The sequence below is a fragment of the Mytilus edulis genome, chromosome 11 (genome assembly GCF_963676685.1).
Source record: "Mytilus edulis chromosome 11, xbMytEdul2.2, whole genome shotgun sequence".
Lineage (NCBI taxonomy): Eukaryota > Metazoa > Mollusca > Bivalvia > Mytilida > Mytilidae > Mytilus > Mytilus edulis.
Window position 1 is genome coordinate 22,470,414 of NC_092354.1, and position 24,587 is coordinate 22,495,000.

The 24,587-nt window shown below is 31.6% G+C and overlaps 1 protein-coding gene across 1 annotated transcript in view; it reads right to left on the reverse strand.

The window, feature by feature from the left end:
* LOC139494783 (uncharacterized) overlaps window positions 1–24,587 on the reverse strand; it is an 80,970-nt gene that overhangs the window by 45,829 nt on the left and 10,554 nt on the right. The window contains exons 2-3 of the mRNA XM_071282974.1: window positions 11,517–12,189; window positions 8,571–8,672 (exon numbers count right to left, since the gene is read on the reverse strand). Coding sequence (XP_071139075.1) covers window positions 8,571–8,672; window positions 11,517–12,090 — 676 coding nt within the window. The 5' untranslated portion in view covers window positions 12,091–12,189. The remainder of the gene's footprint in view (window positions 1–8,570; window positions 8,673–11,516; window positions 12,190–24,587) is intronic.

Here is a 24,587-nt window from a genome sequence, read left to right on the forward strand (position 1 = left end):
TGAGAGAAAGAGCAGAAAATATAATCGCGTGATTGGTGAATACAGAATTCAAGTGGAACATAAAAATGGTGAATTGAAATAACTGTACAAAGTATTGAGTACATTATGTAGGCACCAAAAGCCAAAACTAACAGACATTATGGAAACATGTGCCGTTCTTGTCAACAGACATATTTATGATAAAACATTGATTAATTAAATATCAACTACAATTAAACATGCTTTGTTCTTTTCATTTCCCAAATTCCACCAGGACAGCTAGAAGCTCAACGTCTAAAAAGATGAAATGTGACTTAAAGTCCATCATTTTCTTTATAATAAATTAAAAAAAATCCATGTTATTTTAACTCTCTATGAAATGAATTGTCAATGAAAGCAATAAAATCAATAATGATTTTAATTTTTGTAAGTTTGGAGACGACCACTCACATTTTACCTGTCGTAGTCGTTCTCAACTGTAGGTGTCGAGAGATGTTGAAAAGGTCTAATACTCGTAGATGGGTTGTTGAAAGGTAAATTGTTATTTGCACTTCAGTATTTAACCACGCCTCTAGGGCACACCATGCCAGGTGTGACTGTCTATTCGGATCAATGGATTATAAAACAAGGGAGCATTTAATACACACATTTGAAATACATATTCAAGTTGGTGACAAATAAAAATAGATCGCCGTGGAATTATTTAATTATATTTGGTGCTTTTATTTATTTGAATTCAAATAAGTTAATTTACTAAGAAATAAACAATTTTCGGTTAAAGACGGGAAACTGAATTCATGTGTCAGAATGAAATGATAAACACCGATTGTCCTTGATTTATGTCTCATAAAAAAGGGGAACTTAGAAATTAGAAATAGCTTAACCAAAGCATTTTGATTGTCTTTATTAGGCAAACAAATGTACGAGCTAGACTTTTGAAAGCCATGTATTAATTAATATCTGAAACTATCTGAAGATAACTCTACCGAAGCGGAATATAATATGTACAAATACTTTTGTTTTCAAATCTTTGCACATTTATGATTAATTATTGTTATCTATTGTTCATTTAATTACTTAATTAGTACCTATAATATGTCTACCGCTTGGCATTAAATCTCTGTGTGGTAGGAAGGGATTATTACATATCTATAATACTAAAATTACGAGGTCCAATTTATCAGCCGTCATCACGTAAAAACGATGAATCAAAGAATTCAACTTTATATCTAACTACTATAGTACAATGCTGTTGATTAAAAATTACACCACTCCAGACCCCTTTGTTTCCCACATAATTAGTATTGCCAATAATTAAGAAGTTCCGGGTCGAATCCAATACCGATACCAATAGTATATTCACCTGTTATCTATTACCTTATCTGTACGTTCCGCATCTGACAGGCGCACCACCAAACGCTGTATTTAGGATTTTGCTATATACACGGGTCGTAATCACAGGGTTGACACAACTAAATTCAATCATTGTCACATTGTTCCCGATTGTAGTATTTTAATCAGTTTGACTGTTTAAGATGACAATACGAATAATATAATTCTGGACTTAAAATAAGGCGTATAGGTACAGCATGTACAGTTTTCAATTTGTAAGCAGGAATGACGTAAAACAGCGAATCAAAGAATTCAACTTTAATTATAACTCATTAAGGACAATGCTGTTGATTAAAAAATACTCCTTTCCAGGGACTTTTGTTTTCCAAATAAAATTGATAATACCAATAATTGATAAGTTCCAGGTCGACGGGTTCAAACAGAAAGATGTTGAAACAGAGAAAAGTGTGCATCTTATAATCGGCATGACTTTATCAGATGACAATACCAATACTAAAATAAGGCTTACGCATAGTTATATTCTTTAATTCAGCCACAGAACCGCGATGTCACGGGTGTGTTCTAGTAGATTATATTATTTGGATGAGGATTTGAGCTAGCCTATAAAAACACATTAATTAGTTAACATACATTCGAGACCAAAGGATATTAACTTTGATGATTCAATTAACTTTTACTTAAAAACAAAAGACAACGAATTTAATGTCATCTTTCCCTATTTTTGAATGTAAGTATAAGTCTGTTCAACTGGCAAGAATACCCCTAAAGCGGACAAGCAGTTTACTCTTTAAATTGCTGTCATTGAATATCAAGAAAGAAAATAAATCCCGAAATTGATTTGAAACTGTAATACTCAATAGTTTTCCTAGAAAATATTCACATCCCTTGGGGATTATCAGTGTACCTCCAGTTGCATATATATATTACATGAATGTCGGAACAATTGTGATGATGACGAATTTCTTTCTTTATTCGAGAACAATCTAATTGATATATAAATCTGTGATTTGACTATGTTCATAACTTCGATGAACCAAAGCAAGTTGTGTTTAAATCAAATTGGTTCTCTTCTTCTTTTTCTTCTTCTTTTGGTATACAACAGTCTATCGAATTCGTTGATTACATACCGTTGGCATACGTGGACTAGTCTATTTACAAATCTTTTACCCCAATTTACACAAAATGTATGTTTCTTTCTTATGTTCAATGTATACATGTATATATTTTAAATTGCGCTATAGTTCCGTAACTTTCTATCCAGACGTATAAACGAATCGTCGACAAGTGCGTACATTTTTTTAATTCAATATTGCTGGTATGTTCCAATCTGTCCTTTACTATTTACAACGAGCATGTATTACATTTTCCCAAATTAACCCTTGGAAAAAATATGTAAATAGATTTTTATTTCTTCAAATCTCTTTTTTTTTGTATTATTTATATTTTTATAATAATATTCTTTACACCAGAAATGTTATTCATAAACAAGCGTATGACTTCAGTAATGACTAGTATATTATATAACTTTCGGACACGCAAGACAGAGATGTATATTATACACCTGATAGTTCAAAATGGAAAGTTATAAGTTATCGCCCGTGTACACTGACCAATACCTACAGAAATGAAGTAACCGTAGTTGCGAAGAACATATTCACACGCTTCATTCTATTCTGAACGACAGAAAAATATCAAGAAAGTCAACTTATGTATGCTTTGTAGACATGAAAGCTTTTGACACCGTTGAACATCATCTTCTGTGGTTTAAATTACTATAAGTTATATGGTTCGCTACTGACCCCCTACGGATCCATAGAGGGTAAGTAAAATCCATAAAATCCCCTATGAATTTTATTCACCCTCTATGAATCCGTAGGGGGTCAGTAGTTAACCGTATAACGAATTTATCGGACGCTGGACTTTTTCTGCGGCGTTTTGTTGAAAAATAAACAATGAAACACAACAACATTAATAGATGACGTCGCCATTAACGCGTCATGAACCCCATATGAAACTTACTAACCCCATACGGTCTCATAGGGGGTCACCACGTGACGGCGTTTAACCAATCACAACGTGATAATTCATCTGTGGTCCGATAAATCGTGTTGGTGTCCGTGGACAATTCTTATCTGCGATTCAATCCTTGTATACTGACCTAAAATGTACCGTTCGTATCAATAGTGACCAGACCCCATGGTTCAATGTAGATGCCGGTGTGAAGCAGGGCTGTATCCTATCGCCCACTTTGTTTTCAGTTTATATCAATACTTTGGCAGATCGTATAAACTCTCTAGAATGTGGAATGCATATTGATGATTTCCGTCTCAGTTTTTGCTTTACGCGGACGATATGGCGCTAATAGCTCCAGATAAAGAAAGTTTACAACGTATGTTAAATGTAGTAACCGAATGGTGCGCTGAATGGAAGTTATCCGTAAACATAGGCAAACCTAAAATTGTCCATTTCCGTCCACAGTCGTTCATACGTTCAGATTTTACGTTCCGATGTTCTGGAAAAATTATTGACTATATTGATTCATACGATTACCTTGGAGTGTGGATGGACGAACATTTAACTTTCGTACAAAATGTAAAAAAACTGGCCAAAGCAGCGAGCCGTACTTTATGTGCTTTAATTGCAAAAACTCAATCCATGGGAGGGATGGCTTTTAAAGTGTACACTAAACTGTATACGTCCGTTGTTGAACCAATTTTACTTTATGGTAGTGGTATCTGGGGCACAAAATCGTTCAGTGCCATATCAGCAGTACAAAACCGAGCTTGTAAATTTTTCTTATCGGTGGGAAAGCGCACATCGAACGTAGTTTCACGCGGTGATATGGGATGGACTTCACCAATAACCAAACAACGAATAAATTATTGTAGACTTTTGTGCAAATTGATCCGTACTGACCAACAAAGAATTTCCTACAAAACTTTTAAATGGACGTCTAGAAGAAGAAAGGGTTGGTCATTTGAAGTGCATAAGATTGTTGATCGGATCAGACGTATGACTTAACATTATCGACTAAATCAGTTATGCATATGATAAGTGACAAACTATGTGAGCTGGACAACACAGAATGGTATGAAGAACTTTTTGATGACCGTCGTAATATAAAAAAACGGAAACAAATTGCGTACTTACAGATGTTATAAACAATGTGTGAAAACAGAACCGTATGTGCTTTTAAACATCTCTAAACAGGAAAGGCGTGTTATGGCTCTGTTTTGCGGAGGTCTCTACCGCTAGCGCACGAAACTGGCAGATACTCCAGGCCGCCTACACCCGTAGAAGATAGACTTTGTTTGTTTTGTTAAAGTTGCAGTGTAGAGACTGAAAAACATTGTCTGATGGAATGCACACTTTATGACGATATTCGGTATAACCTTTTTCATAAATGTTCAAAATTAATTCAAAATTTTCACAGCCTTGATATAGATAATAAATTTATTGAAATTATGAACTGTTATGATATACAATATTTCCTATGCAAATTTTTATATAAATTTTTCTGGCTCTTTATGAAATTTTTACTAGCTTCAGAGTTTTATTATTTTAGTTTTACCAGGAAAATCAGATTTCGACAATTTTTATATATATATATATATTTATTGAATATAGTGATTTTTTATTTATTTTTTTCTTTTAATGGTGAATTTTTTGTGACTTGTATGTTTTTTACGGAATATATTTGGATTTTTTTTATAGAATTTTAAGCTTTTTAGTGTCTCATATGTCGTTTTTATGGCTGGATATTGATTGTTTTATGTATATATATTTATATAATGTTGCTTATATTTATGTCAATCAATATGTGACACTTTAATAAACTATTACTTACTACTTACTACATGAACTTGCAAGCCCGACAGAATACCTGGTCGTGTCACCTCACACCCCTCACAATACCTTTGGGAGTAATACCTTTAGCCATGCTGGTGATCAGATGAGGGAAGATCCGAATTTATTTGAATAAAGTTTATTACTTAAAAGAATTATGAACGAATTAGATCTTCGAAAACAATTTTCACGGAACACTTATTTATTATTTGAACTTTGACTTTTTAACTAATTCCAATATTAACAGTTTAAAAATAACAAACAATGGTTATTTAAAAAAAATAAGAACATTTTCCGTATCAAGTTAGTTTGTCAGATGAAACAACCGTATGGTTGACAAGATGTCGACACACAATTACGACTACATCGGTTACTGTAGTCTTGGTCCTTTGTGGTTTATAAACATATCGTGATTTTTAATCGGAGAAGATGACAATATGGCGGAACGCAGAGAATTTATATTCAAAACTTAAAATCGATGGTGATCTCTTATCTAGCGGAATAAAACTTTTTAATATCTATAAATTAGATCATTTTTATACAGAATGGACAAAATATCAATTTTCGATTTTTTTGCGAAGTTTCTCTTTAAGAGCAAATCTCACATGAAGTTAAATTGATTATCAGGTCAAGATCTATCTGCCCTGAAATTTTCAGATGAATCGGACAACCTGTTGTTGGGTTGCTGCCCCTGAATTGGTAATTTTAAGGAAATTTTGCTGTTTTTGGTTATTATCTTGAATATTATTATAGATAGAGACAAACTGTAAACAGCAATAATGTTCAGCAAAGTAAGATTTACAAATAAGTCAACATGACTGAAATGGTCAGTTGACCCCTTTAGGAGTTATTGCCCTTTATAGTCAATTTTTAACCATTTTTCGTAAATCTTAGTAATCTTTTACAAAAATCTTCTCCTCTGAAACTACTGGGCCAAATTAAACCAAACTTGGCCACAATCATCATTGGGGTATCTTGATTAAAAAATGTGTTTGGTGACCCAGCCAACCAACCAAGATAGCTGCCACGGCTAAAAATAGAACATAAGGGGTATAATTCAGTTTTTGGCTTATAACTCAAAAACCAAAGCATTTAAAGTAAATCTGACATGAAGTAAAATTGTTTATCAGGTCAAGATCTATCTACCCTGAAATTTTCAGATGAATCGGACAACCCGTTGTTGGGTTGCTGCCCCTGAATTGGTAATTTTAAGGAAATTTTGCTGTTTTGGGTTATTATCTTGAATATTATTATAGATAGAGATAAACTGTAAAAAATAAATGTCGACAAAGTAAGATCTACAAATAAGACAACATGACCGAAATGTTCAGTTGATCCCTTTAGGAGTCATTGCCCTGTATAGTCAATTTTTAACCATTTTTCGTAAATCTTACTAATCTTTTACAAAAATCTTCTCCTCTAAAACTACTGGGCCAAGTTCATTCTAGATAGAGATAATTGTAAGCAGCAAGAATGTTCAGTAAAGTAAGATGTACAAACACATCACCATCACCAAAACACAATTTTTTTCATGAATCCATCTGCGTCCTTTGTTTAATATTCACATAGATCAAGGTTAGCGACACAGGCTCATTAGAGCCTCTAGTTTTTTTTTTTAGCAATAAGCCCTATTATATACGGTATTCAGAAAATCAGGAATAAAAACATCATTTTGTCATCTGCTTGACCATAATAATTCTTTTCTCTCCTAAATTGGGGATTAGAATGTTTATTCTAGAAAAAAAACCATATCCTACCTTTTGAAGTTAAATACCTTATTGTACTATATAAATAGTAATATACTGGTATTGTTTGGAAACAATGTTGTTACTGTAAATATTTGATAAAATAAAAAAGTTTAAATTCAATTGAAATCAAAAGTGCTCAAGTTTCTCACTGATCATACACGAATGATTCTATTCTTAAAAATTGTCCTTGTTATAACATAAAGGTGTCCATGTATCATCTACAGAGTGTCCGTATAACACTTTTTAATGTCTTGTTTTCTATAGCTTTGCTGTGGGACGAAGGCATACACAATTTTAATGTATGTGCAAAATGTATATATTTTTATCTTTATTACGTCTTAATACTAAATTAAAAAACATGGTTACGATATATAAGTATATTTTTACTTAAAGACCAATTTCCACAGAACAGTCAATTATAGAAGTTGCAAATACATAATATGTATCGTTTTTGTGCAAATGCCTAAATTCCGCTGAAAAAATCAACAGAAAGATAAGATATTGATCTTGTTACAGCTTTGCATTTGAATCTTTGCCCGGGCAACAGTTTGCCTTTGTGACAAAGTCCTATAAATGAGCAACAACCTCATTTGAAAGTGAATTCGGGTAAACTTTTTATATGTACAGCTGTGGTCGACATGACTGATTTGTCTCCAAAACGTATAAAGCAAAACTTTATCATAAACCAATTCGCTTCATATTACATCATTTTTATATGTTTAGGCTACATGTTGATATACTATAATTAAAAATCACTGTACAAAGAAAGAAAGTATATGGGTCAATTGAAATACTTTTCTAATGAGTCGTAACACCAGAGTTGGTGTGGTTAAAACATAAAATAAAGCTTCGTGCTATTTCAAGTCAGACAAATCGTTCATAAACAGTACCTTTAATTTTTAATGAATCCCGTAACGACAAACTTTACTGTAATAATGATCTTTTTATGCATAATCTCAAAGACAGTTCAGCTTTTGTGTAAGTTATCTATTGTAGTTAGTCTTCAACCTCTGAAAAGTATGTTTCCCGTCCACAAAATATTTAATTCGAATGTTTTTAATATTTATCTTTTCAATATTTCTACTGACTCCGACCAAACAAAAGTTTTAAGTTGACAAATGGGCAGCACATAAATTCAATGCTGCCTAGTAGCTAGGTAATATATGTGTCCTTTAAAATACAACATGCATGCAAGGATCGTAATGATGTCATGTGAATATATTTATCAGTTTTTCAAGGGCTCCGTTGACAGTGCGTCATTTCTACAGTGGATTGTATTTTCATGATTGAAAACATGTGTAGGCGTTAAGGGGAGATAATTTCGACGAAGAAGAATACAATACTGACAGTACATAGGAGTTGATTGAAAATGATTTCAAACATATGAAGGAAACATCGCAACATTAAGAAATTTACAAATAAGATTAGAATTCCCATGAAGAAAATGTAACCATGTCTTTGGACCTTTAAAATAGATAGATGAAGTTCAGCTGAGAAACTAGCTAAACAGTGTCCACACATGTGTTTTGATGGAATTTCTCCTAACAATATCTTCTCCACAACTGTGTTGCAAAGAGAAAACAAAACATAGATATAAAAAAGACATTTCAAAATCGAATTAATTGATATTGGTTCCAAACTTACCATCCTGATCTTTCAGTTCTTTCAACTTGGCTATGACTTCTGTTACACCTTTACCAATGTAAATATGAACTTCCTTCTTATTTGTTCGAATGATCAATTCTCCTGTGGAAAACGGCAACAAAATATTTGATATTTTTCTAAATTGTACATATTTTAAAACATATTTCACATACTTATAAAATATAATTTCGATTGACTGAACTTAAATCTATATGATTACTCTGTAATTTGAATAATTTTCCGACCTTGTTTTAGGGCTATGAAATATGACAAAAATGATATTGACTGATATCTTATCTTTAGAGGTGTCCTGTAATGTTCTTTGAATTTTAAATTACAATAATTCCAAAAAATTATCAAGTTGATCACAGTCATGTTCTTATTATATCCCGTTTTCTCCTTCCTTGCACAATAAATAATCATTTGATGACCTTCATAAGACATAAAAGAAAATCGTTAGTGTCAAAATGTTGTTCTATTGATATTTCATAATTAAATATTTTACTTCCAACTAGATATTACTGACTTGTAAACAAATGTCAAATCGTGAACTGTGAAACATCAAAGTTGAAGCGTGAAATGTCAACTTGAAAACTGGTGAAATTTCCAGTGGGAACTATAAGAAAGTATAACTAAAATACTAAAACTGCAAGGTTAATTAAAAACAAAACTGACAAAATTAAATGATATCCAACAACGAAACGAGTGAAAATCACCTGTAAATACCGTGACGTTTCCGATTTTGGTTCTGTTTTTATGGATTTTACTTATGACGATATTTAAGTTATGACGTCATGTTCAATGTAAACAAAGAAAGGCAATGATTCAGGTAACGTTAATTCATATCAAAGACAAAGAATTATTAAAAATGAAATATTGGTATTGTGTTCCTTGAGTTCCTATATTTTACTAGACTACTCAAAGTCTCAAGACAACAAGACCGGAAGAAGGAAATATATTTCTGTGTTCTGCGCAAATGCGGGAATTAAGAAAAGCGAGAAAATAAATTTGAACGATTTTGAGTTCATTAATACAATGAAAATTTCGGGAAATTTTCCCGATTTTTAAAATTTTTTTTTTTATTGATTTTTCTACTGTAATAGGGGACTTCGTTCTCATATTAATATGACAAAAGAAAGGAAGACTAAACGTATAAACGCTGTAAAACATACTTAAACATAAAAAGCCTTAGTAGACAAAATGATTGAACCTTAGTTTCTTTACAGTAACTAATAAGTAAAATAACAAAAATACCGAACACCAAGGAAATTTCATACAGGAGAGTCCCAAATGTCAAAATCAAAAGCTCAAACACATCAAACGAATGGAAAACAGATGTCATATCCCTGACTTGGTACAGACATCTCCTTATGTAGAAATGGTGGTTTAAACCTATTTTTATAGCTAGGCAGCTAGTCTACTCACTTGTAGGACAGTCGGATAACATTCCATTATATTGATAACAATGTGTGAAGAAAACAAACAGACATAAAAGGTACAAATGTAAAAAATAAGTGTATATCAGTCAACATCGTGTGATAATCTTAATCACTATAAACACAAACAAAAGAAAAACAAAATTGTATTACCATTAAGCTCTTCAGAAAAAAACGAAAGACAAGAATACAAAAAATGACCACAGCAAAACAAAACATTAGCCGTACGCAGAAGTACTCAGCCCGCCAAAAGGATATTACCAAAAATGGAATAGGAGTAAAGGTTTATAATTTACAAAGACAAATAAAATAACACTTTAACATGTTATTAAGATGATAAACAACATCAGTACCTACAATCTACTTTATAATAAGACACTGGTGACGTTTTATAAAGTCTGAATGAGTTGGGAAATGTATATCCAATATGCAGGTGAAGCTGGTATAGTGCTACTAAGTTGGTTAATTCGTCTCGTTTATTATAGATTCTGGTAATGAGATGACCGCTGATGTCAAATCCGAGTTATAAGTCTAAAATGAGGTAGAGGAAGCCGTGTATGTTGTTATTTAAATTTATAGTTCTGGAGTATATAGTAATGGAACACCACCCGAAAAGTTTGGATATTAAATTGAAAAAAAACATTCTCAATATATATGACTAAAAATAAAATGATCTGGCTTCTTTAATCGTCAGATAATCGCCTAAAAAAGGGCAATTATTGATTAAAAAATGTGAAAATCATTACAATTGGCTACTTTCAAAGGGCTGTAGCAAAAAAAGCAGTGCACCACCATTTGAATATTTCTTCACCAATTATATTTTTACGGTCATATAAACCTAAAAATCGGATTAAGAAAAAAAGTTTAATTGTAGAAAATTTTGGTTCCTCAGAGGTGTAGATCACTGGCTCGAATCATTAACCTTTCAGGAAATTCATAGATAGAAAAAATATAGATAGAATATTGAGGTGCAGTATGGCCATATGGCTTTGAACGTGTTTAAGTGTCGTTCCTTTCAAATGATTGTTATTGAGCAATCAAAATGCAGGTAAAATTAGAAAATAGCCTCGGACACACAAAATTAATAGTTTTATTTTCATTTTCTAATCCATGGAAATGAAGGTTGAAGTAGCTCGCTCAAGTACGAGTTGTTTACAGTTGCTGAATAATGTGTCATACATAATTATATTTAGGAGAACTAAATCATTGTGAATACAGGCACTCAAAATTCAAAAATATGGATAAGATCAAATTACACCTTGCATCACGCGTTTTGGAAAGTAACAATAATATATGCTTTACAATATCATTATAATTCCAGTATGAAGCACTTGGTTCAATCAATAGTGGTACATATTTATGGCAGTGTAAAGGAAAACATAATTGCACTATAGGAACATTCTAAAGTAATCTGTCTAATTGATTGTTAATCTGAACTAGAATTAAAAAGGGTAGCAAAAACTTTCTATGTCTCATATGGAATGAAGCTAACATAAAGTAATATACATACGTTTTAATTGTTCTAATTCCTGGCGAAGATCTAGGTATTTTTCTACCGTTTCAGTATCCATTGTAGTAGTTTTTAAATCTCTTATTCGCCTTTCATGACCGAATTTAGGATTTCTGCTAAGGAAGTAATCTACTCGTGTTCCTACTTCAATAAACGTCTTAAAAAACTCCTCAAATTCAATTTCACTAGTAGCACCATTAGGTTTATGCGCAAATTCATTTCTAGCAATGTGGATCCGTTCTACATCATCACCAATATCTATATTGTTTGGTAATGGTTTTTCCCCCCAACGTGATGTTGGTTGTGGGATGAACTGGGTTCTCTTGAAATTAATTATAATTTTGTATATTATTGAAGCATCCAACTTCGAAAAGCCATCTGTTCTTAAAGTTCGTAATGTTTCTTTTTCTTTGTCTCCCAATATGTTAAGAAAACGTACATCATTCATCACAATATCGTATACTTTTTCTGCAGGTAATTTTCTGTATTTTAGAAGGTCTTGCATCATGTCAGAAAATACATCTAAAACTACCATGCAACATCTTGCACATCGCAAATTAGCTTGTGTCGCCATTTAGAATTCAAGAACCTATATTAGGCAAAAACATGGCTTTTTGTTTAAATTGTTTGCAAAAAGATGACAACATTCCTTTAATATGTTTAATACCACAACCTGCAAACAAATTAATAATAATAAGAAAATTGACTTTTAAATTTATTTATTCTAAAAATATTCGTAATTGTTCAATTGGTATAAATTTTTAAGAGTAAAGTGTCGCTAACCCTTCTTTTTGCATGCTATCGTCGTTTTATGAGATTACAAAGATAATGATTTTTGCATTGCAATCAACAATTAAGTCAATATCTAACTGAAATGTATAGCTTTTAGATCCATGAGTTATACTGATCTGTAGTTAATTAATTTTCATGTAACTACATTTCGATGTAAAATTAGATTGCCAGTGCTAAGTTTTGACATGTCGTTTAAAAATTCCATAAATGATTAATAATTGACAACTTTCAATCTATCAACTTTGTTGCTGAACTTTGATATAAGAGATCATGTATAGCAACCTACTAATACAGTTGAAACGAATTTGCTGTTTCCAAAATATTCAATTATCGTATGAAAAAAAGTATTAATAAAGGAAGAGATGCACTTTACAAATAAATTTTCAGCTGATTTGTTACTGATGTAAATGTAATTGTGAGAGAGTATTATACCGACATCATGATTACTTTGTTTTGTTTAAACTTCTAGAATCATTTTATAATGGTTTCAATGACATAACATTATTATCTATAAAAAGGCGGCGGTCCCATGAGCTTGCGGTTATCAGCCCGACAGCAAATCTCATAATGGCGTCGATTTTATTATTCTGGTCATATGATTTTCAGTTCAAAAAATGGCATTTTAGCAAAGGCAAGTACGCCACAAAACGACGACGTAGTGACATTTTAGTTTTTCCAAAGATTTGCCAAATATATCATTTACTACGGTAGATTTCAAACTTTCTCTATGTTATTCTTTGAAGATTAAAATCGTAGAATTTCCTTGATTATTTCATTGGCAAAAGTGAAATACGTGACACTGCAGTGACACTTGGAAGTTAATAAATGTAAATTGAAATGACACAAGAAATGGTAAAATATTTTCCTTAAGTGGGATGATACCTCCTGTTACTTTGTACATTCAATGTTATCATAACTAGCCAGGTGAACCGGCCATAAGTCAATGTAGCAAGTTCAAACTTTTCGATCGACCAAAGGGAGATAACTCTAATGATAAATCGTTCAAGGGACGGGAAATGAAAAACAATAAGTTTTTTTGCACAATTTTAGTTAAGGAAACAGCGTTTCTGAAGCATAGTATCCAATAATGGTTCTGTAGGCGGCAGTTGAACTTGTAAATATGAAAAACATCTTCGAATTCATAGTTATTCTTTGGAATGAGAGCACCTGTCAAGTTTCAGAATATAAACAGTGAGGAGAAAGTATTAAAAATGTATTTCTGTTATGTTTTTGTTTTGTTAATAGATCATTTTTTTGCCGAATTATTTCTAATTTTTTTCTTACTTTCATCTAGAAATAGTGGTCATTGCTAGGTAAAGTCTCAATTATTCGAAAAACGAAGGATTTTCGCATCCCAGGCATAGATTACCTTAGCCAGATTCGGCACACATTTTAGAATTTTCGGTCCTTAATGCTCTTCAACTTTATATTTGTTTGGCTTTCTTAATATTTTTATCTGAACGTCACTGATGAGTCTTAAGTAAACGAAACGCGCGTATGGCGTTTCAAATTATAAGCCTGATACATTTGATAACTATTATCATATTTTGTTCCCCTCAGTTCCACACAAAATGTTTTTAGAACCATAATAGTAGAGTCAATTAACTTCGAAAGAAATAAAAAGTAGCATGTTGCCAAAACATTTGTTTTAGGTGAGGGTATTTTGGCTAGTAGATTATTTTAGCAAAATAACGATCACAAGCTTAGGTGGAAATTTCGAGCAATAAAAGAAAAAAAGAGTTTCAGATTTTTTTTCCATGATTGCATGTTTAACTTTTTTACGTCATACTCTAAAAGAATTAATTGTTTCAAGGCATACATCTCTTTACAAGAATCAAGTATGATTCTTGAATACCTTTAAATACTTATATCTAATAATCATAAAATTGAGATTATGTATCTGAGGTATTATGACGAACACTGAGATGTAACTACTCTTGTCATTTTTAGGGGCATATCATACCCATAAAAATGTTTTAAAGATTTAATTTGCATAGGGATAGTCTATTTAAAGATGTGTGTGATAAGGATGATGCCGTTATAATTATTATAACGTTCTAATTAGCTATCAGTGTCATCAAACGGATATACAAAAGAACTGAATGTATGATATTGAACGAATAAAGTAGTTCAAAACTTTTTTATATGATTTATAGCACAGTATTTGAATATATTGCATGTTTTTCAAATACGTTTTACAAGAAAATGAACGGCTGTGTCTCACTATTTACTTTTCGAATACACATATAGTAAGTGTTTACATATTTTAACTGGACACTTCATTGATGAGTTTATACCAAAACACATGTCTATAGATGAACTTGTCGATGATGAGCGAACCTAGTCAAGTAAAATAAATTAAGTAAAAATAACACAAGGAAATACAAATTAAGAAAAACTATATTCAGGGCTTGATATGGACACTGAGTGAAGAATGTAAAATCATTTGCTATTTGTACTTTCTTTCCACATGACTGTAACAGGAAGTTTGATTATATAAGGTGGAACAAATTTATGTCAGAATTGCAATTTTTCTTAGCAGGGGCTATTCGTCTGTAATCTGTTTTTACCTCTTGCCTGACAGTGATTGCGAACCTGTCATTTGTTTTGGTGTGGTTGTGTGTAGTCACATCTCAAAAAAGGGGCATTTAAAAAAAAACGATGTGTTGTTTCTGTTTGTAATCATTCAGAACTTGTCATGACTTAGGAGAGATATATCTTGACATATGACATGGATACTCACCCATCATTTAAACTCCCTTGAGTTTTCATGGTTGTATTTAACACGATATATTATTTTTGTAAAGTTTCAACAGAAAATAAAAACTTCAGCTCTTGTTTATGAAGGAAACCAACAGTCCCTCAATTGTTGAAATCTTAATAATATGATACATTTTTTGTCACTTTCAGGCTCCAACAGAAATGTCTAATTACTTTAAAGACCATTTGTACATATATAAATGCAATTAAATTTATACATGTTATTGCCAATTCCAAAAATATGCTACTAAGGAAATTATGTTTATGCATGTATTTGGTGATTCTTCCTGTTATTTTTCAATTGCTCTAATGGTATTGTAGTTTTATTGTTTAATCCTGTATACATAAGTATTACCCTACTCTCTGTTTTTCTATCTTTTTTAATGGTGGTATATTGAGCTGTTGCAGAGTCGCTGTCATTGATCCGATTTCATACTCTCTGTGATTTTATGAAATAATGCGGACCGCTTTTTTTTTACGTTTTCTGGGGGCAAGATGATAAGTTGCGCTTTGATAAACCCAGTGTTCTAGATATAGGTAGATGTTGTGTGAGTGCCCATGAGACAACTCTCCATCCAAATAACAATTTATAAAAGTAAACCATTATAGGTCAATTTTCGGCCTTCAACGCGGAGCCTTGGCTCACACCGAACAACAAGCTATAAATGGCCCCACATTTACTAGTGTTAAACCATTCAGATTCCTGACTTAGGACAGGTGCAAACATTTGCATTCTATATGATTTAATCACAGATTTCACTAATGTGTTTTCCCCAGTGTAGGTAACTTGGGATGTTTACGACAAGTTATTTGATCAAAGGAATATTTCTTTTATGGTGTGTGTAATACATATATATTCCAGTCTTTTAATATTTTTTTATTTATGTTTAAAAGTCTACATAACTGTTAGCTGTAATAGTGGTAACTAATATATATGACAATATTTCTTTAATTAATACTTAAAAACACAAATACAGCATTTTGTTGTCATATAATTTATGAAGTTGAAGTACAAGCTAACAACTACATGCAGTTTTCTATTTATTAACTATTTTTTAAATTTGTTTTTTTTCAAATTCTGTCGAGAAAACCGGTTAATCTTTTGAATAAATTTCGATAGGAATATGGATTTATGTAAGGGTGATACACAAAGAGAACGAGATATGAGTTGATTTAAAGCTTTTGGTTAATCGTAACGCCTAAGATTGCCTAGACCCAAAGGCTAACGTGGGTACGGTAACGGAAATGTTTAAATTGAAGTCCAAAGTTTGAATAGGGTGTCCCCACCACCTCCTAATTTATATTCATAATAAAATTCCCTACGGCAAAGTGTTTGTCCACACTAGAAACACATGATAGGCAATTGCCTTATTTTGCCTGAACCCAAAGACCCAAGTGGGTAAAGATATGGATTTGTTTAAAGTGAAGTCCAAAGTTGGGGTAGGTTGACCCTACCACCTCCAAACTTAAATTCATAATAAAAGTCCCTAAGGCAAAATTTTGTCAACACTAGAAACAAATGATAGGTAATTGACTAAAGTTGCCTGGACCCAAAGACCCAGGTGGGTAAAGTTACGGATATTTTTTGATTGAAGTCCAAAGTTGGGTTAGGGCGACCCTAACATCCTCCTTCTTTAACTCATAAAAAATTCCATACGGCACACCTTTTAACCACCCTAGGTACAAACCATAGGCAATTGGTTAAGGTGACCTGGACCCACAGACCCAGGTGGGAAAAGTTAAGGATTTTTTTTTATTGAGTTCCAAAGTTTTGGTATCTAGGTTTACCCTAGCATACCCCCTTCTTTAATTCATAAAATTTCCCTACGACAAAGCTTTTGTCCACACTAAGTACAAATAATAGGCAATTGGTTAATGAGGTCTGGATCCACAGAATCAGGTTGGTAAAATTACGGAATATTTTTGATCGAGGACAAAAGTTGGGATAGGGTGACCCTACCATCTCCCTTCTATAATTCATCAAAAATTCCCTCCGGCAAATTTTGATACGCACGTTTACGGGACGTATTATGGTTTACTGTAGACCTCTGTCCGTCCGTCGTCAACATTTTGGACATTAACTCAAAAACACTGAAAATGCATTTAACTGTGGTGAATTGTTTATATCTTTTGTCTCGAGCTCCTTTTCGATTTTTTAATATAAATTTCAGATTTAATGTTTCCCAGATTTATGGTTTTAATCAAATTTTATATTTCGGAGTTACAGGGTTTTATTCATAAAAAAAGGGGGAATTTTGCAGTTTTATGACAAAAACTAAAAAATGCTTTCTGTTGTTCTCGTGAAATTTTGGTGATTTTTTTTTTTATAGCTATTGATGTAATCTCCCTATTGATTTCCATAAAGGAGAAGGTTCAGTAAGACCCCTTTTTGGCTCCAAATTATAGCGGTTTTACAAAATTGTTAAAATGTATACTGTTAGTTATCTATTGGACAGTAGAATGCTTCTGCTACATAAATATGGGCTGTTTTTGACAATACAATGCACATATATCGGGTACTAGCATCATTACGTCATGCTAAATTACTGAAATATTCACAATTTTAGCATTTTAGTTAAATTTAAGACGGTTTCCGTCTTAAATGAAAGTGGCCGCATTCGTGTTCATTCTTAATATTGAAATGTAAGTTGTATTTGATGATAATACATAACATATATAACGATTGAGGATGAACACGGATGCGGCCACTTTCATTTTTGACAAAAACCAGCTAAAAAGTGACATTTTTTGCATATTTGATAGATTTTTCATATTTAAGCTAGAATCGGAGCGTTTGAATGAGTAAATCAGTCAAAATATTTTATATATACTTATTGAATCAACTGAAATAGACACTTAAGTGTTTAAAAAGTGTCTAAAATCTTTTTTTATATGAACTTGAAATTTGAGGCCAAACTCAGCCCTTACCGGACCTACTCCTTTCAAATAATACATTGAGAAGAAAATTAACTTTATTTGTTTATAGTCTGACATCTTATTAACTAAGAATTGCGCAACAGCACAGTGTATTGCACAACAGCAAGAGATCTTTAATCGAAAATAAATTTTGCCCCAACTGTTCAGGGCTGGATCTCTGCGGGCGTATACAGCTGCGTTCAGCGAAGCAGTGTATTATTTCAACTTTTCACAATTTTTTTATGTATATGGTTCAACCTTACATTTCATAAAGCTTTGATTTTATCATGGCTAGTCTGTAAATCAGACTAATGTTCTTATTTCAAAAAGAGGTGCGTTCAGCATATATAATTAATGTGTGCATGAAGGGACATCAACTAGCTAGAAACTGAGTGTTTTTACCGCAACCAAAATCTGTTCAATTGGAAAATATATATATAATATAAAAAAGAATTATGCCTTTTTCAAGACATCTGGTTAAAGTAGTTTGGCATATTTGCAAGATCATCGATGATCAGAGGTGGGTATGATAGGTAAATGTTAAAAAAAGGCATCTATAACAAAATATATCACTGGATTCAGCTTTTTGTAGAAAAGTATTATTAAAAATTCTATGCAAATGCATTCTTTGTGAAACGAAAATTTGACACACAATTCACAATTGCACATGATCTGCTGAAAGATGGTCACAACTGTCAGCACAATCAGTTGTTGCAGAAGCATCCATTCGATGTAAGTATTTAAGGGGAGATTAAAGCATTGTATTAACACTTAAACCAAACATTTTTTTGGTCCAGAAGTCAAATATTGAAAATTACAAATTACCAAACAGTGCTCGTGCTACTAGCACTATAACGTTAGGTGGTTTTGTAAGACTTTTTAAATCATAGACAAAATGTGCTGTCTATTGATGAGTCCTGAGATCAAATAATCATTCACTTATACATAATTACTAATAATGTAAGCAAGTATATTTTTTAAAATCCTTTTGTCCGTCATGCCTGGTCAAATCTATAAGACTTTTTATCAGCTTGTAGGAGTTTTTGACATATGGTATCTGACATAATTCGTCAATTTTGTAACTTAACACTATATTAACAATTTTAAGTGGACAAACCCCAAAAAAATTAAAACCTTAAAGGAACATAAATAGATCTATACAAATACTAAATGCTTGCAGGTCATTGGATACATATCATACAGCAAGGCACCTTATGCGAGTCTCCTCTTATTTGGGTTTTTGCTGCTATCCAAATCAAAATTATTGAAGAAATCTTATCGGAATTATTCGGAAATATTTGCAATCTTCTGCTTCTTCAAGTAAATCTCCCCAGAATTAGTTTTCCAAATGCTGAATATATTCAAAAAGAAGTTATTCCAAAGTTAAAATGTTGATAGGAAAATCCCCAATGAAACGTTACACATGAACAAAATTAAATTACAGGAACGTACATAGATATACTCATGAAGCACTCAAAGCATGTTGGTCAATATGTAGTTTCATATTAAAAGCACTGTCTAACTAAATAAAATCTATGAATGATTAGCGCAGATTTGAATTATTGACTCCTCCATGACAGTCTTGAACATTGAATAAGAGACACTTCTATTTTAGTATTTGGTAAGTATTGCTGCCACTGTGCACCACAGTTTCACATAGACCTATATAGGAGGAAACCAGAGACCCGCTTTATGTCAGAAAACACTATCAAATCTATGAACGGTTGGCACTGTTTTGAATTAGTGTCTCCTCAATGACAGTCAGGAACATAAAATAAATGACACTGCTATTTTAGTTTTTGGTACAGTTTTGTTGCCACTGTGCACCACATATACAGTTCAACATAGAACCCTATAGGAGAAAAACCAGACATCTTTATGTCAGAAAAACACTATCAAACCTCCAAACATATTATCTACACTGATTTGTATCCACACTTGTAAACTATAAAAAAAAAAAAAAACTAGGATGTTTTTCGAAAAAATGACAAAACTACGCAAAACACAGCATTATAAAAACTCAACCAAAGCCAATTATTTTCGTTAAAAAAAGAAACGCCTGAGATAAGAAAATCCTTAGTATTTCGAATAATTCATACCTTTTGCAAACAGTAAATTTATACAAATGACCATATAATTGAAATTGATGTCAACACCGAAGTGCTGACTACTGGGCTGGTGATACTCTCGGGGATGAAACGTCCACCAGCAGTGGCATCATCCCATTGTTACAAGGTTACGTTATCAATTTTAAACTTTGATCGTATTCGCTACTACTAAGTTACCGCAATAGTTATCGGCAAAATATGTTTGTAAAACTCTGGGTTTGTTGGTATCAATACATTTCAATCGATGTGCAATGGGTTATTACCTTTCTTTGAAAAACTAATACATGTACATGTCATATAATTGGTTTGGAATTAATATGGTGAATTGAATGTAAAGTCCAAACTAGGAAAGCTGTGCATTTCCAAATCCCTCGTGAAGGTTAGTGCATCTGCCAAATGCTTTCGTTATACGGGTAAACTTAAAGTTATTGAAAGCTTTCATGATAAAAGTTGTACTTGTTGAACATATTGTTTTCACTGTTTTGGGTTTTATGCGGATGTCGAAATTTAAAGTAACTTTTCTGGTTTGTAATTTAACTAAATTATTTGGGAGAAATTTATAAGAAATGGAAGCGACATAGTGTATTTGGATATGACAGTCCTAACAAAACTAGCTTTTGAAGAATTGGGCGGATAGTTGTACATGTTGTATATTAAAAAAATCAGTTTTTTTTTTTTTTTTCAATTTCAGATATTTCATTTCACTTAAAGTTGTTAGCAAAGCCCCTTAATTTTACAACACAGGCACTAAGAGTCCCCCCTGTATTGTTTATTACAAATAAAACCAGAGGACTTCATTAGTAAACTTTTTATAAATCTATATACTATAGTATAATATTACGTGTAAAGAGTAAGTGTTTCTCCTTTTTTATTATATAGATTAGACATAGACGTAGATTTGTATTCAGAATTAAGCGTATGGCTAATCTGGTTTGGTCGATATCTACACCCGTTATTTTTTTTATTATTATTACCGAATGCAAAATGATATATTTTTCTTATATCTAACGGAACTTAATTTTGCACTTAAAAACACGTGTTTCATCTTAGCGTTAAAAAGACTTTTTAACGGTAAGATGAAACACGTGTTTTTAAGTGCAAAATTGAAAGACATTGGAGATAAATGCAAACTACGTTCAGAAAAGCCACGGGAACCTATATTTTTTTGCACCGAAAAATACTGTCCTAATATTGTTCTTTAATTCTAGCAAGATTTCTTTAAAAAATACTTTCTTAAGCCTGTATCTCGAAAAAGGCTATCATTATCGCCTATGGGGAAATTAATCGTGTTTTGCAATCTAAAAGCATGATTTTTTATCATTCGGACCGAAAGGTTAGTATGATTGAATTATGATTGTTTTTTAGATAGTATCTTATCATTCAAACATAGAATAATATACCATATCTGGTATTTAACAAAAAAGGAGAGAGGAGCAGTTTTTGTCGAGAATGTTTCTTCTTTTATTTCAATATTTTTTTCTATACTGTGGTTCTAAATCATCCCATTGCAGATAAAAGAGATAGAGCATCAAATTTCTAAGATTTTAATATGAAATTTTCTCAAAAATGATTTTTTTCTGATGGTATAAAATTTGTGTTTTAATTTCATTTTTAGGACTGACATTATAATCACATATTTAGTTCTCTTTTCTGATAGATAAAAGCATTTGTGAATCACAAAAGCAAAGAATTGTTATAATATGATTAAGTACATTATATTCAACGTTTTCAATTGGTATCCTATCAATAAAAATTAAAGACAAAACACATGTTGAGTTATATCAAAATACATAAATATTTTGTTTAGTAATGTCAAAAATAGTATTTTTACCAATGTGCATTAAAGAAAGAAATGGTTAAAGCTATCAGGTTTGAAACATCGCTCACAGTTTTCACTATTAACTACTTTTCAACGGTACAGATTATGATTGATAGCTAAAATAGTATGCAGTAGTTTCCATCTGAACATATTATCTTTGAAAAAAAAGAAAGGTAGAAAATAGATTTTTCTTTATGAAATAAATATTATTTTCGCGGGATATTATGTTTTTTATCATTAGCTAAAACCAACTTGAAGCTCTTTAGTAGACCTCATTATAATATCATAAATTTCTTTAAACTTAAGTTTGTCTTTATTGAAATACAGTCCATTACAAAACATTTTAATGTCTTGTGTTATGTTTTTTAAGTATGTATTAATATATTACTTTTTAATTTTTTGGTCCAATTTTCTAGTCTGGCTTTCCGAAGAGTACATAGTTCAGCGATCTAATTTTGTTTCTTTTTCAGTTTTACTTATACTTTATAAGAAATTTCTCCTTTTTCAGCGATTTCATCATACACGAAAATTATGTTTTCATTTGCCCAATGACTAATAAAGGCAACAGTAGCATACCGCTGTTCGAAATTCATAAATCGATAGAGAAAAAACAAATCCGAGTTACAAACTAAAACTGAGGAAAACGCATCAAATATAAGAAAACTACGACACAACAGAAACACAACATTAAAATGTAATACACACAGAAACGAACTATAATATAACAATGGCAATTTCCCTGACTTGGTAAAGGGCATTTTAAGATAAAAATGGTGGGTTGAACCTGTATTGTGGCATGCTAAACCTCCCGCTTTGATGGCAATGTTAATTACAACAATAACATGACAACATTACATGATAGGACTACAATACAAATAAATAGGACAGAGAAATAAAACGAGTAATAGCCAATAACCGGTACCTGTTATAAATAATTACCAACATAAAATTGAGAATGAAAATGGGGAATGTGCCAAAGAGACAACAACCCGACCATAGAAAAAAACAACAGCAGAAGGGGACCAACAGGTCTTCAATGTAGCGAGAAATTCCCGCACCCAGAGGCGTCCTTCAACTGGCCCCTAAACAAATATATACTAGTTCAGTGATAATGAACGCCATACTAATTTCCATACTGTACACAAAAAACTAAAATTAAAATAATACAAGACTAATAAATCCTTATCATTTAAATAATACATACTTTTGCAAACAGTAAATTTTATAAAATGACTATATAATAGATATACATGATAAAACTGAAGTGGTGACTAGCTACAGATCAAAAACGGATAAATTACAAAAATTCACAGCCTTGTTAGCTATAACCAGAGTTACGCTTAAAGTGACGTCACAGATGAATTTCTAAAACGAGTTCCAAAATTAAGAAAGAATTTAGATGTTCAAGTTTAGATTTGTATGACTTATCAAACGTTTATTACTAACAGTGAACATTACAATACTAATTAATATCAAATAGTAGTTATTAGATAATTAATTGTATTATTTAGCTATGCCCGTGTTTTTCTGAATCAAACTATAAACCAAATATATAGTGTAAATTTCGTTGATCCAAACTAAAATCTATTAAATGAACAGGATGATCAATTATCTCCACCGTAACACACGAATACAACAGAAAGAAAATAAGATGTATGACTACAAGCGTTAAGACATTTGACAAATTCCGATGACAATACCAAATATATCATCAAAATTTAATAAATGAATTTTGGATGGAAAAGTACGTTGACACGTTTTATAGCAATGCGAATTCACACTCATCAAAACAGTCACAATCGGGAATAAGTCACGTTCGGTAATAAAAAGATCAAACGACGTAATTACAAACCACAATCTCACACGTGGTAAAAATGTCCATAGTTACTCATGTCATGTTTCTATTAATTTTTGTGCTTGTTAAATATCATCTTTAGATCTTAAAAAGAGAGTTATATCGTCTGTTAGTTGTGATTTGTTTAGACTATATTTTTTTATCATTTATTTATGCATCCCTTTTAGATCATTAGGTCTTCTAATTACTTATGAAAACTAAAATATAAACGTTTGCCATGAGTCTTTTTTCTATTGGTTTCCCGATAAAACTTGTTTTATCATATATCTCTATAATTATCAGGTATTATTGTCCTCCCCCGCAATTTTGAATCCAACATTTCAAGATTTTAAAGTTAAATGTAGGTATTTTTTTTAGGTCTTCTAATGATTTAAAGAACTAAGATTCATTTTAAAATCAAAATATTATTCCCAAACTCTCTGAAATAATAGGTAGGTATGATGTTCCAATTAGCACAAGTTTCATCAGTTCATCTTTTAAGGAGGCTCGCGGGTACAAAAATTTCAGCAAAAAATTAAACATTTGTTTTTACATTACAAATTTTATTTATTACACTATTAATTATTACTTTATGATATGATACAAAATTTAACCCCAAAAATGATTCGGTTTGGCCCGAGATGACTTTAAAAATGTTTATATCATTGAAAAAGCTCCAAATTATCTCCCTTTGGTGCAAAATTGCTATTTTTTGGCATTAAAATTGAAATATCTTTTTTTTACTCATCGGTGACCTATATTTTTTATTATTGTTTTCAAATAAGCTATACATTAACAAAATAATTGTAAAATTTAAGCGATTTCTGTAATTAAGTTCTTTT